General features: G+C 45.3%; 1 protein-coding gene across 2 annotated transcripts in view; it reads left to right on the top strand.

Annotated features, from left to right (window-relative positions):
• SPPL2B (signal peptide peptidase like 2B) overlaps positions 1 to 15,374 on the top strand; it is a 118,473-nt gene extending 103,099 nt beyond the window's left edge. Inside the window, exons 14-15 of one of the 2 annotated variants that reach the window (XM_054013289.1) lie at positions 7,117 to 7,277; positions 10,086 to 15,374. In XM_054013289.1, the coding sequence (XP_053869264.1) occupies positions 7,117 to 7,277; positions 10,086 to 10,400 (476 nt within the window). In that variant the 3' untranslated portion in view covers positions 10,401 to 15,374. Of the gene's footprint in view, positions 1 to 7,116; positions 7,345 to 10,085 lie in introns of both variants that reach the window. The other variant, XM_054013290.1, reaches the window with a different exon arrangement.
• The last annotated feature ends 3,091 nt before the right edge of the window (positions 15,375 to 18,465 follow it).

Genomic DNA, 18,465 nt, shown 5'->3' with positions numbered 1-18,465 from the left:
TCTATTTGGATAGAACCAAGCCCTTTAGAAACTCTTCTAGACTCTTTGTCTTCATTGCGGAGCACTCCAAAGGGACACCTATTTCTACCCAGAGACTTTCAAACTGGATTTCTGACTGTATCCTACTGTGCTATCAAATAAAGAAAGTTACGCCTCCAGCCGGCATCAGAACTCACTCCACTAGGTACCTCCGTGGCTTTTCTACACGAAGTTCCTCTGGATGACATCTGTAAAGCAGCCACTTGGACTTCTGAACACACATTTGTTAAGCATTATGCCCTTACTCAAGGCCCTCACTCTGATGCACGATTAGGCAGAGCTGTATTATCTACTGCATTCCTACCGAATCCGAAGTCCCTACCTCCTTGAGACACACTGCTTTTAAGTCACCTGGAGTGGAGCACCCACAGGGATATCTCTCTCTCGAAGAGGTGGTTACTCACCCTGTGCAGTAACTGAGGCCTTGGCTACACTTGGGAATTCACAGCGCTGTCACGGCAGCGCTGTGAAGCGCAAGTGTAGTCGCGCTGCCAGTGCTGCGAGGGAGCTCTCACAGCGCTGTATGTACTCCACCTCTTCGAGGGGAGTAGCTCGCAGTGCTGCGCTTGCTGCGCTCGGGGGGGGGCGGCGTTTTCACACCCCTGAGCGCAGCAAGTTGCAGCGCTGTACAGCGCCAGTGTAGCCAAGGCCTGAGGTTCTTCGAGATGAGTGTCCCTGTGGGTGCTCCACTACCCAACCTCCTCTCCTCTACTTTGGAGTTGGGTAGCCTCCATTGTAGAGAAGGAACTGAGGAGACAGGTCGTGCACACGTACTATTAAGGTACACTCAGAGTGCAGGGGCAGGCTCTGCACATGCATGACCAGTACGAGTACTGCTGTAAAAATATCTGAGCGAAGGCTCAGGGATGCACCAACACCTGGAGTGGAGCACCCACAGGGACACTCGAAGAACGTCAGTTACTGCACAGGGTGAGTAACCTCCTCTTGTGGACAAATTGGAAAGAGTCTAGAGGAGAGCAACAAAAATGATAAATGTTAAAAAACTGGGCATGTTTAGTCTTGAGAAAAGAAGAGTGAGGGGGGACCTGATAAGTCTTCCAATATGTTAAGGGCTATTATAAAGAGGACGTTGATCAATTGTTCTCCATTTCCACTGAAGGTAGGATATGAAGTAATTGGCTTAATTTGCAGCAAAGGAAATTTAGGTTAGACACTGGTGACAACTTTTAAACTATAAGGATAGTTAAGTTCTGGAGGAGGCTTCCAAGGGAGATTGTGGAGTCCCCATCATTGGAAGCTTTTAAAAACAAGTTGGACAAAAACTTGTCAGGGATGGCCTAGGTCTGCTTGGTCCTGCCACAAAGCAGGGGCTGGACTTGATGACTTCCCAAGGTCCCTTCCAGCCCTACATTTTTATGATTCTATATGAAGTATATGGAGTCTGTAAAATCTACAAATCATATTAGATGGAGTTAAGGATTACTGCAGCCTATGGTCAGACTTCCAACTCTGCAGACTCCCTAAAGGAAATTCTTAAGCCAGCGAGAGCTTAAGCTATTTCCAGTTGAAGGCTCCAAAACGCTTTAGGAAAAACTACTGTAGGGATTCCTACAAGAGTTGCTAGCTCCAAAGGGACTCCTAAGATGACTTGAGCTACCTTGCTGCTGCATTACCATTCACAGGTTTGGGGTGTTTAAATGTAATCTTTAAATTTGAATTTCTTGACTAAAGCTACACTTATTCTGCTGTGGTATTCTCTTAAATCAGCCTTGCAAAATAGACATGAAATGTACTAGCCTAGATACGGAATTACTTGCATACCCTTTGCCATAACAACTGGATAAACAATATATTGCCTCCCAACAGTAAAATACTTGCCTTGTATGGGTAGAATTTTGCATGGCTGCTTTAAGTTATAAATTAGCATTTATAACCTTAACTTCAAGTGATTGAAGCTTTTTGTCTAGCTATTTTATTTATCTTCCTGCACCAGAAATAAGCCCACAAACTTGCACCTTGCAAGCTTTTAAAGGTCTTTTGTATTTGTTAATATTTTCTGCAAATATATAAATGTTTCAATGAGTAGTAACATTCTAACGGCAGGCACTCACCCCTTGAGCACCTTCTGCTGTTATGTGTGGTACTGTAGACCTTTTCCCACTCCTTGCACCCTCTGTAGGTTCAGGTATCACGGGGTAGCCGTGTTAGTCTGTATCTACAAAAACAACAAGGAGTCTGGTGGCACCTTAAAGCCTCTGTAGAATCATAGAATCATAGAATATCAGAGTTGGAAGGGACCTCAAGAGGTCATCTAGTCCAACCCCCTGCTCAAAGCAGGACCAATTCCCAGCTAAATCATCCCAGCCAGGGCTTTGTCAAGCCGGGCCTTAAAAACCTCCAAGGAAGGAGACTCCACCACCTCCCTAGGTAACGCATTCCAGTGTTTCACCACCCTCCTAGTGAAATAGTTTTTCCTGATATCCAACCTGGACCTCCCCCACTGCAGCTTGAGACCATTGCTCCTTGTTCTGTCATCTGCCACCACTGAGAACAGCCGAGCTCCATCCTCTTTGGAACCCCCCTTCAGGTAGTTGAAGGCTGCTATCAAATCCCCCCTCATTCTTCTCTTCTGGAGACTAAACAATCCCAGTTCTCTCAGCCTCTCCTCATAAGTCATGTGCTCCAGACCCCTAATCATTTTTGTTGCCCTCCGCTGGACTCTTTCCAATTTTTCCACATCCTTCTTGTAGTGTGGGGACCAAAACTGGACACAGTATTCCAGATGAGGCCTCACCAATGTCGAATAAAGGGGAACGATCACGTTCCTCGATCTGCTGGCAATGCCCCTACTTATACAGCCCAAAATGCCGTTAGCCTTCTTGGCAACAAGAGCACACTGTTGACTCATATCCAGCTTCTCGTCCACTGTGACCCCTAGGTCCTTTTCAGCAGAACTGCTACCTAGCCATTCGGTCCCTAGTCTGTAGCAGTGCATGGGATTCTTCCGTCCTAAGTGCAGGACTCTGCACTTGTCCTTGTTGAACCTCATCAGGTTTTTTTCTGCCCAATCCTCTAATTTGTCTAGGTCCCTCTGTATCCGATCCCTACCCTCTAGTGTATCTACCACGCCTCCTAGTTTAGTGTCATCTGCAAACTTGCTGAGAGTGCAGTCCACACCATCCTCCAGATCATTAATAAAGATATTAAACAAAACCGGCCCCAGGACCGACCCTTGGGGCACTCCACTTGAAACCGGCTGCCAACTAGACATGGAGCCATTGATCACTACCCGTTGAGCCCAACGATCTAGCCAGCTTTCTATCCACCTTACAGTCCATTCATCCAGCCCATACTTCTTTAACTTGGTGGCAAGAATACTGTGGGAGACAGTATCAAAAGCTTTGCTAAAGTCAAGAAATAACACATCCACTGCTTTCCCCTCATCCACAGAGCCAGTTATCTCATCATAGAAGGCAATTAGGTTAGTCAGGCACGACTTCCCCTTCGTGAATCCATGCTGACTGTTCCTGATCACTTTCCTCTCCTCTAAATGTTTCATAATTGATTCCTTGAGGACCTGCTCCATGATTTTTCCAGGGACTGAGGTGAGGCTGACTGGCCTGTAGTTCCCCGGATCCTCCTTCTTCCCTTTTTTAAAGATGGGCACTACATTAGCCTTTTTCCAGTCATCTGGGACCTCCCCCGATCGCCATGAGTTTTCAAAAATAATGGCTAATGGCTCTGCAATCTCACCCGCCAACTCCTTTAGCACCCTCGGATGCAGCGCATCCGGCCCCATGGACTTGTGCACGTCCAGTTTTTCTAAATAGTCCCGAACCACTTCTTTCTCCACAGAGGGTTGGCCACCTTCTCCCCATGCTGTACTGCCCAGTGCAGCAATCTGGGAGCTGACCTTGTGCGTGAAGACAGAGGCAAAAAAATCATTGAGTACATTAGCTTTTTCCACATCCTCGGTCACTAGGTTGCCTCCCTCATTCAGTAAGGGGCCCACACTTTCCTTGATTTTCTTCTTGTTGCTAACATACCTGAAGAAACCCTTCTTGTTACTCTTAACATCTCTTGCTAACTGCAACTCCAAGAGTGATTTGGCCTTCCTGATTTCACTCCTGCACGCCTGAGCAATATTTTTATACTCCTCCCTGGTCATTTGTCCAATCTTCCACTCCTTATAAGCCTCTTTTTTGCGTTTAAGATCAGCAAGGATTACACTGTTTAGCCAAGCTGGTCGCCTGCCATATTTACTATTCTTTCTACACATCGGGATGGTTTGTTCCTGCAACCTCAATAAGGATTCTTTAAAATACAGCCAGCTCTCCTGGACCCCTTTGCCCTTCATGTTATTCTCCCAGGGGATCCTGCCCATCTGTTCCCTGAGGGAGTCAAAGTCTGCTTTTCTGAAGTCCAGGGTCCGTATTCTGCTGCTCTCCTTTCTTCCTTGTGTCAGGATCCTGAACTCGACCATCTCATGGTCACTGCCTCCCAGGTTCCCATCCACTTTTGCTTCCCCTACTAGTTCTTCCCTGTTTGTGAGCAGCAGGTCAAGAAAAGCTTTGCCCCTAGTTGGTTCCTCCAGCACTTGCACCAGGAAATTGTCCCCTACACTTTCCAAAAATTTCCTGGATTGCCTGTGCACCGCTGTATTGCTCTCCCAGCAGATATCAGGGTGATTAAAGTCTCCCATGAGAACCAGGGCCTGTGATCTAGCAACTTCTGCTAGTTGCCAGAAGAAAGCCTCGTCCACCTCGTCCCCCTGGTCTGGTGGTCTATAGCAGACTCCAACCACGACATCACCCTTGTTGCTCACACTTCTCAACTTTATCCAGAGACTCTCAGGTTTTTCTGCAGTATCATACCGGAGCTCTGAGCAGTCATACTCCTCTCTTACATACAACGCAACTCCCCCACCTTTTCTGCCCTGCCTGTCCTGAACAGTTTATATCCATCCATGACAGTACTCCAGTCATGTGAGTTATCCCACCAAGTCTCTGTTATTCCAATCACATCATAGTTCCCTGACTGTGCCAGGACTTCCAGTTCTCCCTGCTTGTTTCCCAGGCTTCTTGCATTTGTGTATAGGCACTTAAGATAACTCATCGATCGTCCCTCTTTCTCAGCATGAGACAGGAGTCCTCCCCTCTTGCGCTCTCCTGCTTGTGCTTCCTCCCAGGATCCCATTTCCCCACTTACCTCAGGGCTTTGGTCTCCTTCCCCCGGTGAACCTAGTTTAAAGCCCTCCTCACTAGGTTAGCCAGCCTGCTGGCGAAGATGCTCTTCCCTCTCTTCGTTAGGTGGAGCCCGTCTCTGCCTAGCACTCCTTCTTCTTGGAAGACCATCCCATGGTCGAAGAATCCAAAGCCTTCTCTCCGACACCACCTGCGTAGCCATTCGTTGACTTCCACGATTCGACGGTCTCTACCCCGGCATTTTCCTTGCACAGGGAGGATGGACGAGAACACCACTTGCGCCTCAAACTCCTTTATCCTTCTTCCCAGAGCCACGTAGTCTGCAGTGATCCGCTCAAGGTCATTCTTGGCAGTATCATTGGTGCCCACGTGGAGAAGCAGGAAGGGGTAGCGATCCGAGGGCTTGATGAGTCTCGGCAGTCTCTCCGTCACATCGTGTATCCTAGCTCCTGGCAAGGTCTGTAGGTTGTCAACATCGCTTGGCGGGTCTTCAGTGCCTTGGCACTCCAGCAGGTTCACACAATCAAAACGAACCCATTCTGGAGTAGCAAAAGTCCAAAAACTATCTGCCCTCCCCAGAGGTGAAAGTAAGCTGGTCCGGTCTGGTACGGCATACCGGCAAGAGCCAGTAGGCAGGCCTGGAGGACCCATCTTCACTGTTCCTTTCCTAGAGCAGGGTATAGTAGGATCCAGGGGCCTCCAGCAAGAGGCCACAGAGGGCCTGGTATGCCCCATCACAAACACAACTAGGTATCTGTTTAATGATGTTGCAGTGATGCCCAATAACGTGAGTGAAAAGCCAAGCACTTCCAAATCACCAAGAAGTGCTGGTTATAGTGATCAGGCAGTATTTATTTGTTTTAATTAAAATATTGTATGGTTTAAATACAAGGCCTTTTTTGCCTTTTTTTTTTTTTTTTTTTAAACTCAAGTGATTTAATTAAAAGTTTCATTGATTTATTTTGCCTTTGTAAAATTGTTCTAGATACTGAGTTAATTGTACCACAAATACTGCACAATTGTCCTGTTTCACTGAAAGACAACATCTCATAGTCTAGCACAGGGGTGAGAGAACTTTTTGGCCCGAGGGCCACATCTGGGTATGGAAATTGTATGGCAGGCTCATGAAATTGGGGGTTGGGGTGCGGGATGGGGGTAAGGGCTCCGGCTGGGGGTGCGGGCTCTGGGGTGGGGCTGGGGATGAGGGGTTGGGAATGCAGAAGGGTACTCCAAGCTGGGACAGAGGGGTTCGGAGAGTGGGAGGGGGATCAGGGCTGGCGCAGGGGGTTGGGGCATGGACGGAAGTCAGAGGTGCAATCTTCGGGCGGCACTTACTTGAAGCAGCTCCTGGAAACAGCGGCATGTTCCCCTTCTGGCTCCTACGTGGAGGTGTGGCTAGGCAGTTCTGCGTGCTGCCCCGTCCGCAGGCGCCGCCCCTGCAGCTCCCATTGGCTGTGAACCGCAGCCAATGGGAGCTGCGGGGGCGGTGCTTGGGGCGGGGGCAGCGTGCGGAGCCCCCTGGCTGCCCCTACCCATAGGAGCTGGAGGAGGAACATGCCACGGCTTCTGGAAGCCCCACAGCGGAGCAGGGCACGTCCCTGACCCCACTCGTCAGCAGGAACTCAAGGGCCTGATGAAAACATCTGAAGGGCCGGATGCGGCCCCTGAGCCGTAGTTTGGCCACCCCTAGTCTAGCAGATAATCTTTCCATGTTTAGCAAAGAGTAATCCTGAACGAATGTTGGACACAGAGTGGTAGTATTTAGGGAAGTCTGCAAAGCACTATAAAAGCAGCTTCATACTACTAACTGAAGGAAGCTATCATTAGAATGTTTTTCTAGATAATTGTGCTACCATTCTTGACCAGAGCTATATCTGAATTATTTTCTTGTGTTATTTTTATCTCCTTTTAGCATATGGCATTGGCCTTCTGGTGACTTTTGTAGCCTTGGCATTGATGCAGATGGGTCAGCCTGCTCTGCTCTACTTGGTGCCCTGTACTCTTATCACTAGCTTTGCTGTGGCTCTTTGGCGTAAGGAGCTTGCAATGTTCTGGACGGGCAGCGGCTTTGCGGTGAATACCAGTTTGATATGAGTGTCTTCAAGAAATACTAATATTATAAATCCTAAATAGAATTAAAGTTGAGTAAAATATTGTAGTACTATCCAACAATACAAAGAACTTGATATTTTGCATTCATTTAATGTTCATGTTTTGGTCCTAAAGAGTCTTTTCAGGCTTTAGCAATTGTATAACATGAGCCTTAGAATTTTCTACTTTAATGTTTGTAGCCACTAAAACTAACCACTATAAAATAGATCAGTCCTTACCTGTCCACCCTGACCCTGCTCTAAGTCTTGGTATTTGTGACAAATAGCTTTATTGTATATTTTATTAATTATAACTTCATCAGGTGACTTCCATGAATATGAAGAATTGTAAGGATCTTTTTGCAGGTTAACAGAGGTAGGGAGTTAATTTAGGCTCTTAAATTGTCACCTTTAGGCTAATTTGTTAAATTCTTTGTTGCAAGTTAAATGCATCCATTATGAAGGGAGTAGGTACCTCATAGTAAGGGATAATTCATTGAGCAGATATTTAATATAAGGGTAAAGATGCAGCAAATCAATTCAAGATCCTGCAGAAAGAGACTAGATTTTTCATAGGGTGTCCCACAAGCTTCTGAAACGTCCTGGTTTTTCACTTAAGTCAAAACACTTGTGGATTTGTTTTTGTATTTGTTTTTGTTTTAGAACTATTATTTTTTTGGTTCAAAATGTATTTCCGTACAGAGTATAATTTATTGTGTGTTCACCAGGAAACACTGCCCAGTGGAATGAGAGTTCAGTGTGATAAACAGTATTTGGAGTGAAGAGACAAGTCCAGTATCAAAGCAGTTCTTTTGCTATGAGTGAATGTTAGTCAATTGATCGGTTTCATGATAAATTCAGGCCTTGTCTATACTACAAAGGGTTTGCCAATATAACTATATCAGCATAACTATACTGGCAAACCCACCTAGTGGAGACCTAGCTTATACTGACAGGAGTTCTTTTGCTGATCTAGCTTATACCAGTTCCCTGATTGAACTGAGCTATCTGTATAACGGTGTCTGCACTTGGACTTTTGCCAGCATAGCTATGGATTGTGATTTTTTTTTCATATGCCCAGCTGGCATAGTTATACTGGCAACACTTGGAAGTGTACACCCAGGCCTCACTCAGAACACTAAGTTACTATGAAAAATCCTCCCCTCGGAGGATTATACTCTGTATGGAATTGCAACTATTGGGTCAGAAGCTGGAAGTAATAACACCAGCACACTTTAAAAAACAAACACTTTAGTCCTAATGATTATTTTCATGGCCCCAGAATGTTTCTACAAAAGTCTCTCTATATTTAAAAAAAAAAAAAAAAGTCACCTTATTCTGTAGGCAGTTCAAAGTATGAGAATGGGGAGAAAATGAATAACCATAAAGATACATTGTGGAATGAAAAAGGGTCTCTTCCTTTGTTTAAATCCTGCTGATACTCACAATTTGTATTTAGTATCTATATCCCTTTGATAGCCAAACTTTTCATATCTGAAGGCCACATTGGAAACTTGTTGGGAGCAAAAATGCAGCTGATTTGTGTAAAAGAAAGCCATCACCAACATCCTTAGAAAGGGGTGCAGCCCATTGCAGATCAGTGCAACGTGGGTGTTCAGATGAAGATAGTTTGTTAGAATCTGTATCCTCTACGTTGAGGTTAATGATAGCTATAGACTGGGTTTTGCCCATCTCTGGTCTACACAAATGCCAGGCACAGAGCTAATAGGCAGGTTGAGTTTGAGTTGATAATGCATAGGAAGCTTGACCTTTAAGTTTGAAGAAGCTTGTTGGAATTAAATGTACAAGTCAAATGGCAATTCAGGTAAGAAGAGCATATATAGCAATGATAGACAAGGGCTGAAAGGAGGAGAGGTCACTTTCTATTTAAGAGAACATACTACAGGAACCAGACGAGCCCTCATGATGCAAATGGAAAAAATGAAACACAGTGGAGAAAACCAATAGACCATCTTACAGGTAGTCTGTTAAAGACACCTAATCATGGGGAAGACCAGAGCAAATCACTGGTAAAGTATTTAAAACAAATAGCTACTGCTATCCAGATTTTTGGGACATTATCTGTATTGAATGTGTATCCCTTAAATGTGATTACTCTCCAGTAGAAAGGAAAAGTCAGAGATAGGACCTAATGGGTAGAGCTTGGGGCAGGGGTTTAATTTCTCATCTCGGTACTTAACATATCTTACACATCAGTTCCTCAACTGTACAATGAGAATAAAATGTTGTAGGGGAATTGTGAAGCTTAATTAATGTTAAAATACTTGGAGATCTGGTGAACTGTGCCAGAAAAGTGCCAGCTGTTATTTATTATTAGTGAGGATGGGAAGCAACTATCACCATGGCAGGTAAACAGGAAGAGAGCTGAGAGTGCTTCCCATATCAGTCAGAGATAATGAGCCTATAGGCTTTAAACATTTAATTAGATTAATTAGAGAACATTCTCCCACTGTGTTTGTTACTCAGTGGGACCTGCCCAGAGAATAGATGTGCAAATCTTTCAACAATTAGGGATGATTTGAATTAACTGCAGCTGCGCAGCAAGTAATCCTTCTCCTTTCAATGTGCTTCAGTTCATATTTTTGAACTCCTTCACCAAAAGGCCATTGTGTAATTGCTGTTGGCCATTCAGTATAATGATTGGTCTCCTGTAAAAACTAGCTGGTTTTGAGAAATTATGGTTTAAGTTGCTCTTAGTAGCAATAGTAGCTCTTGTTACTCACTTCACATCATCCTAAAAATGATTTTTATTTTTTTTATTTTCTTACAGAAAGACCTACCTCATCCTCCCTTGGTGCTGGCTCCTGTCAGCTGCCCCAACCCCCCCAAAGATACGAATGCACCAGCATCTCAACAAGAAGCAGAACAACAAATGACCAACCCCACGCTCCATGCAGATGATCGAAATAACCCTTCCCTGTGTGCAGAGGAGCTGCCTAACTTGAATACCAAGGAGCTGACCAATCCCAGCATGCGAGCAGAACAGCCACAAATTTCCATCCCACAAATAGAACAACAAACCAGTCAGAACAAGGATGACCCTGAAAGCAAGAGCCTAACAGTAGAAAAGAACCAGCTGGATTAGATGATGAAATAGGAAATCCTTTTCCCCCTTGCCCGTCCCCGTCCCCATCTCCAAACCTCCCCACATAAAATCAGAAAACAAGTATGTAGACTGGTTCAGTAGTGTTCACATTCATTGAGGAACCTCACTGGGAATCTGATTATCAAATGCAAGGATATTCTGCCTTTGACTTCAGATACAGCTATACATTTCAAACAGCTTTCTGAAATATGGTGCTTTACAAAAATTCTGATGTATGAATTTCAGTGATCATTTTATTAGTTGGATGCCTTTTCTCTTTCCTATTTCATTATACTAGGGTAATAGTAAGAATTTTTATTTATACAGTACTCTGGGCTTGTGTGGCTGTTGTACTGCTTTAGTATGGTGTAGATTAATGTGGAGGAAAAGCATCGGACAAGTCTGCTACAATGCTAAGCGGGGAGAAATACTGTCGTTTTATAGATTTTTCCCTCCTTGATACTTTTCAATTTCTGCTTGTAAAAGGCATTGATGCAAGTGAATGGTTTAGTATAAATTGACACTCAAGAAATGTTGAGAACTGGTTAAATTACCAGCCTTCTGCAAGGATTTGTTTTCCATGGTGCATTAAATGCATCTCTTTCCTCAACATTTTTTTTCCCCACTTCCAGGTGCCTGGGTTGGATGATATTCTAGATTAAAAGGCAGAATGCATTGATCTCCAGTAAGCACTGTAAGCACTCCTATGAATTCTAGGATCTGTCTTTGAAATAAAATGTTCAGTGAGTGGACCTTGCAGAATAATACGCAGTAGACAAGCTTACTCGAAGATCTTTGATGTTTTGTTTGGTTTTTAAAAGCACCCCACATCCTTATTTACCAGATAAATCAGATCATAAATAGTAACATTCTGCACAACTTAGTGATCTGGCAGAATGGTCTGCAGGAGACTTTAAGGACTGACTTTGATTTAGGAAGTTCAGCAGGTTTCTTTGAATCTCTACTTACTATTATTTTTATGAATATAGCTTTGATTTCTATGGGTTTGTCTACATTACAAATATTTTGCTGGTATTGCTATACCAGTATAGCTATGTTGACAAAAACCTCTAGTGTAAATGCAGGATATGCACACGGAAGGGTTTTTTCAGTTGGCATAGTAACACCACCTCCCCAAATTATGTTAGCTATGCTGACTGCAGCACTCGTCTGTTGTCATAGTTGCATGTACACTTGGGGTTTATAGCAGCGTCGACTGCAGGGAGGGGGTTCTTACCCTTGGTCAACATAGCTGTGCTGAGAAAACTTTATAGTGCAGACTTGGCCTATTGCTGAAGAAAAGTCTGAAGTTCTCTTCAAAGGAGAGCATGTGGTGCAGCTGTTCATGGTTTGCAACCTCTTTATAACTGGTCAGCTGCCACAAGTCAGGTTTTGTTTTTGTCCTGTGAGTGTTCAAAGTGTGACCTGCCAGGTTTTAGAGTGAGGCCATAGCCACCTTCACTCGTGCTAGAACTGCGGAATAGATGCCCTTCCATGCAATGGGAGAGCTGCATCTCCACAACGAAGTTTAGGGAGACTACAGTCTATTCAGCTTTAACAATATTAGGGGCAATTGCACTTCATAAATTGCCAGTGCAGCTTTTCAGTATCCAAAACGTGGGCATCTCTTGTGCAACCTGACTCGTTTCTTTGCACACCTGTTGCACATGCAGAGGGGCAAAGTAGTCAGATTAACTTTTGTTAATTATAAATATTATGTAGAATCTATTCTGTTTAAGAATTTACTGATCAAAGCCATTTGATTTATTTCTAAGACATGCACATTCTTTATTTTAATTATAAACATTCCAATCCATTCAAAAAACCCTTGCATTTTAAATGCAATTAACAAGGTTTTCAGGAACCTGTTAATATCCTGGAAATAGAATATAATCTCCAACTCAATGAGGAGGGCCATCCCTCTGCCACTCAATAAATACAGTTCTTCTGAGAGAAGAATTATTGCAAGACATATAGTGTGACACTTTCAAGAGTATAGTCTCAATGGACCCAAAAAATGTATTAATATTAAGCTCCAGTTGGCCTTTTGGATCAAGTTTTGAAAGGCTTTCAGTTGGCAGCTGTAGGTGATGATTCTGTTTCTGTTTTCCTTCCTTTAAGTAGGCCTTCTGAAAGTTTATGCTGTGTCTTTTAGACTGTAACTGCTTTCCCTCTACTGTTTCATGTTAAGTGGACAATATTCGTTTTCCAGAATATTAGAGGCTTTCTGTAAAACTACACTATGGGTTCAGAAGTTTACCATCTTCTGCCTAAGCCTTGATGACCTTAACTGGGCTCTGTCTGCCAAGTTGACTCATTTCTGGCTGAAATGATGGTGAGTTTCTTGAAAGGTTTGAGTCCTAAAGTCTGTAGTGTGTTCAGATTTGTTTTTCAAATTAACTGAATGCAACATGTTTTGAACAGTACTAAAGAGATTTTACCTATTTTATTTCCTCTTCTCCTTTCTGAGCAGTGTTGCTTTTGCTGAGGGTAAGCTGAACCAGCTTTTAGTCATGCAGAGTGACAGAGATGCTTGTGTTGGACACTTCAGCCAGCTGGATGATGCCTTAATTTAAGCCATTTTATAAATATGTATATTAAACATTTATTAAAAAAAACTGTTTAAATAATAAACTTGACAGACAAATGCCAGGAAATTCAAAGTTGAGGCTGATGTGTCATGACATTTGAATTTCCTTTTGCCTTGATTCTCTTTCAACCATAACATTAAACATAATTTTTATATATCTAATATTCAACCTGTTTTATTTGGTGATAAAGTATTAAGTTTTATCAAACTTCCTGAAACATACATTTCTTTTCATTTGCTGTGGTGTTGCTTCCAGAGGTGAAACAGAGGTCTGATGGGAGAACGTAGACCATCATGTTGCCTGTAATTAAATTGAAAAGAAAGAATTCAGAGCATTATAACTAACTTCTAGTAAGCATTTTAAAGTCACTTTTATTGTGTAGTCTTCTTGGCTAATCTGTTTAGGAGAGATAAGTTGCCTTTGCTTTTGTGAATTATCCCAACAAATATGTGCACGTTTCACCTCCTGTAAAGACATGTAAGGAAATGGATCTGTTTAGCACACTAATGCAAGACCTCTGGTTAAAATAGGTGATTTGGAGATGCTTTGACCATTACAATACTGTTTAAATCAGGTGACCCTGATTGTTCTCTGTGGCTGAGACTATCTGGGCTCTGTCTCTGTGCAGAGCAGTAACACTCTCCATCATGATGAACCAGTTTGTTTTAAATGTTTCATTATAAGGTTACATTTTTCTATTTTTTTTTTTTAAAGCTTCCTTGATTGGTTTTAATATTGTAAAACTCAATATTGCATTGAAAAGAGCTAACAATATTTTCATAAGTTTCATTTATAATTTGATAGCAAACTTGTCAGTCCAATGCCAAATTATTGTTGAAATGCACATTTTAAAAGTAATGCTGAAGCGTTTAATATTTACATCCTTCAGTATCTGGTTAACTGAAAATTAATTTGCTATAATAATCAGAGGATAAAGAATTTACTTCCACAAATTTGTGTGTGTTCAGTCACAAGTACTTGTTTTAGTGACATACATTTTTCCTGTTTCATACTCCTTTAGAATCTCTACAACAGTGGGAGAGGGGAACTAGGTTTATTTTGGCTCAGGTATCATAAAATTCTAATTAGCACACCAAATCCTGTCTTCAGTTCCACCTGTCTGTCCTGTTGAAGACAGAGGGGTTGCACAGATGGAACAGAGGACAGAATCTGGCCTGCAGAATTTTGAATAGAGGTGGTACATGAGTCAGAAACACTCAGAACACTATTTTAAATTATACTTCTCTTTCTTTAGTCATATTACACATGAAGAGTATTTTTAAGTGCAATCCATGAGAAAACTTATACTGCTTTTTAAGATAACAGTGAAAGATAAGACAACTCCGCAAGATGTAGAAATTAAACCCCTGAACCACTTATCATTGACTGAAGGTGAACTTGTAATCTAATCAATCAATGAAGTTCCTAGAAAAAAGGAGGGGGGGAAATCAGCAGCATGCATTCAGTTTTTTTTCTGCATCTTTTCCTGTAGAAGATTGCCAGTTTACTCCATTGTTTTTATCCTTTTTTTGTATTAACCATCTCTAATCTGGTTATTCTAGTAGCTGATTTCTTTATCTCTCAGCTGAACTTTCAAGCCTTTCCTTTAGACTTTGCATCTGTGTTACGATTGCCCTCAAACTCTCCCTCACATTCCTACTGACTTAAAAGTCTTAAAAGCATTTTTCGCAGCAGTGTGCAGTTTCTTGAGCCAAGTTTGTTTTTGTACCCATGATCTGTGTATCTGAAGGTATGTCTTCACTACCAGCCGGATCAGTGAGCAGCGATCGATCCAGCGGGGATCGATTTATTGCGTCTAGTCTAGACACGATAAATTGACCCCCGAGCACTCTCCCATCGACTCCTGTACTCAAGCTCTGCGAGAGGTGCAGGAAGAGTCGATGGGGGAGCGGCAGCAATCGACTCACCGCGGTGAAGACACCATGGTAAATCGATCTAAGTACGTCGACTTCAGCTACGTTATCCACGTAGCTGAAGTTGCGTAACTCTAGATCGATTCCTCCCCTCCCCCCCCAAGTGTAGACCAGGGCTAAGATTGAGAGCTCCATGAGTGTGATGGCAGAACGTTAGGAAAGACAGCAGTGACCAGTGGTGACAGAGAGGGACCAGGCAGTGTTACTTTGGTTCACCGTACTGCGGCAGGGCTTTGAGGTAGTAGCTGCATTATCTGGGCAACTAATAGAAAGATGGTGAATTGCCATCTGCTTGCAATTTTGACCTCTGTGTTGTGTACTGTCCTGGAAGCTCTCATGGTCCTTTATAAAGACATGGGATTTTAAAGGCTGTTTTCTACTAAAACCCTGTTCTTCTGTAACTCAGTCCATGTTGAAGCATCTTTCCAAATAAAATGATTGAGCAGACATGCATGTTGAACATCTCATCTCTATGGAATTTGCCCTGTAGTTTTTTGAAATCTCTTCTGTTCCTTTTCCTGCTCGCTTGTAAGTGTTCATACCAGGAATGTATCTGGATTGTGTCTCCTTAACTACTTTCTATTGAACTCTACTTGTGTTAGGGATTCCTTGGCTCTTTCATGTAACTCCTCTTATGGCCTCTTTGGCTTGACTACAGAATCATTTTTTCAGTTCTTGTCACTCCTGCATTGGGTGTCTGGAAATGAAATTGCTTCAAGGAGTGGACTCTGTATGCAAATATCTAATATGAGCGACAGTCAAGTTTGTTTTTTCCTCCTTTCATCTTTTTCCTTATTACTGGATGAATTGTTGTATGTATTTCTGTGTGATAATTATTTTATGCACTAAAGTTAAAGTCTAGGATGTAAAGTTCCAGGAACTATCTTTTCTTCTTAACGTGATTGCCCTTGTGTATTCCACAGTAGGTGTGCATGCTCGCCACATGCACCGCTGCCGGAAGTTTTTCCCTTAGCAGTACCCGTACTGGGGGAGCACTGTGGCGACCCCTGGAGTGGCACCTGTATATCATGCTATAAAGGGAGCCACGGGCTCCCCCCACCCTCAGTTTCTTCTTGCCGCCAGTGAAGGTAGTCGGAACTTTTGTGCTCCATCTCTGCTGCAGCCCTTCTTCTCGACCTTAGTGGTACTGTTGTAGATTGTTCTTCAGTTGTTAGAGTGGGCTCGGGACATGCCCCGTGCCCCAGGCTTCAAGTCGTGCAACTTCTGTCGCCGTTCTGTGCCCAGGAGTGACCCTCACGTTGAGTGTCTTCGTTGCTTGGGTGAGACTCACGTCAGCGACCGTTGCAAGATCTGCAGGTCATTCAAGCCAAGAACCAAAAAGGAGAGAGACTTCAGACTTCGAGCTCTCCTGATGGAGTCGGCGCTGACTCCGACGCCGGTGCGCAGATCGGACTTGGCGCCAGCCGCCACATCATCGGTACATAGAGAGGCCCCTTCAACCAGTCGGCGCCATTCTCCCTCCAAAAAGCAAGGGAAGGGCTCGGCCTCGCAACAACACCGCGATAAGGACAAGGTGGAGGCTGGTCCCGCGCTGGGCAGCCCTCGATCCCCCCCGGGCTCAAGGGCTCCAACTCGTGTGGAGTGGAGAAGCCCGGTACCGTCAATCCAGGCATCCCCACCGGTACGATGCCGTCAACGCCGGAGGTGGTGCAGGCTGCGAAGGACATTATGTCTCTGCCCGTCCCGAGTTCACAAACGGGTACGGGTCCTTGGTTGCAAGGCAAGCCCCCTTTGGGTGCCCACCAGACCTCTCCAAGCAGCCGCAGTTTCAGCGCGCAGCGACCGCTCTTCTGACAGCTCCTGGCCACCCTCGACGCCGGCCAGACCGTCCAAGGCGCCGTTGGGATGGGAATCGCGGGGACCCTCTACGCCGCCTGACAGCGAGCGGAAGCACCGAGAGAGGCATCGGGAACGCTCACCTGCTAGACGCGGGTACCGGAGCCACTCTCGACGGGACAGATGTTGGCACTCCCGTTCCAGTTCCTGCTCGTCTAGATATCACGCCAGAGGCTCCCCTCGGGGTACCTCGGCATCACGGCACCAGGCTTCGCATCACCGCCACGCGTACTGAAGCAGTTCGTCGCGTGGGTACCGTTCGTCGTCATCGAGATCCCGGTCCCGAGGGAGACGATGCCACAGACACCGCTCCTACTGCTCCTGCGGCACCGAGCATTCTTCGGTGGTCCACCCAACCTCGGCACGCGCCATTCCACTGGGGCACATATTGCCATCCCGCGCTCAGCTGAACCAATGGCCAGGGACCCTGTGGCAAGGACAGTGGTGCCAGTGGGCACCGTGACCATCGGTGCCAGCCCAAGTGGAGGCCTGTTCAATCGCTGGAGCGTCTCGGGCTCCATCGACCTCCTCTGGCTGCCCACAGGACAAGTCGGCTAGTCATGAGTCAGCGGACCCGCGCCAGGACTCTGACCTCGGTCTCGATGCCCCGGCACCGACCGAGGCGCCTAACTCCATACGGGCCCTCTCTCCGGTACCGGACGACACCATAGCGGCGCCTCCGCCATTGGTCCCGCAGGAGGACTTCAAGGCGCACCAGGACTTGCTAAAGCAGGTGGCTTCCAACCTCCAGCTGCAGGCCGAGGAGATGGAGGGTCCGTCTGATTCCCTCTTTAACGTTCTGTCTCCTTCGGCGCCAGGCCGCATGGCCCTGCCTCTGCACCAGGGTATTGCCAACATCTCAAACTCCCTGTGGCAAACTCCCGCCTCCTTGGCCGCAATCTCGAAAAAGGCCGAGAGGAAATACTTTGTGCCGGCGAAGGACCATAAATACCTGTATTCCCACCCGGCACCCAACTTGCTCGTTGTGGAATTGGTAAACCACAGAGAGCATCAGGGCCAGCCCGCGCCCACCCCCAAAAACAAAGACGCCAAAAGACTGGACTCCTTTGGCAGAAAATTTTATTAGTCGGCTAGCTTCCAGCTTTGCGTAGCCAACCACCAGGCCTTACTGAGCAGTTACAACTTCAACTTGTGGGAGTCCCTGCCTAAATTTGAGCCCCTCCTCTCAGACCAGGACAGGAAGGACTTCAAGGCTCTTATAGAAGAGGGGTCGGAGGCAGCAAAAGTGGCTCTGCAAGCGGTGTCCGATGCTGCTGACACGGCGGCCTGCTCGATGGCTTCCGCGATCACCACGCACAGGGCGTCGTGGCTCTTGTTGTCCGGGCTGTCGACAGAGGCACAATCTCTGATGCAGGACCTCCCATTCGATGGCAAGGTGCTCTTTGTGGACCAGACGGACGTCAGGCTGCATGGGATGAAAGATTCCCGCACCATCTTGCAGACTTGGGCCTCTATGTCCCTCCGGCTAAGGACAAGGACAAATCGCTTCCGGCGGCTCAGCCTGCGCGGAGCAGATATGAGCCCCTGTACAAAAGGCTGAGACCAGAAGCGTCGGTCTCAGCAGCAGTCCCGCTCTACCCCGCAGCCTGGTCCCTCTAAGGGCAAGAGGCAGGAAAAGAGGCGGTTTTGACTATCTGCAGGGGGCACCAGGTCTGTTGCCAG

The sequence above is a fragment of the Malaclemys terrapin genome, chromosome 24, assembly GCF_027887155.1.
Source record: "Malaclemys terrapin pileata isolate rMalTer1 chromosome 24, rMalTer1.hap1, whole genome shotgun sequence".
NCBI classification, from domain to species: Eukaryota; Metazoa; Chordata; order Testudines; family Emydidae; genus Malaclemys; species Malaclemys terrapin.
This window is presented reverse-complemented; position numbering and strand designations above follow the sequence as displayed.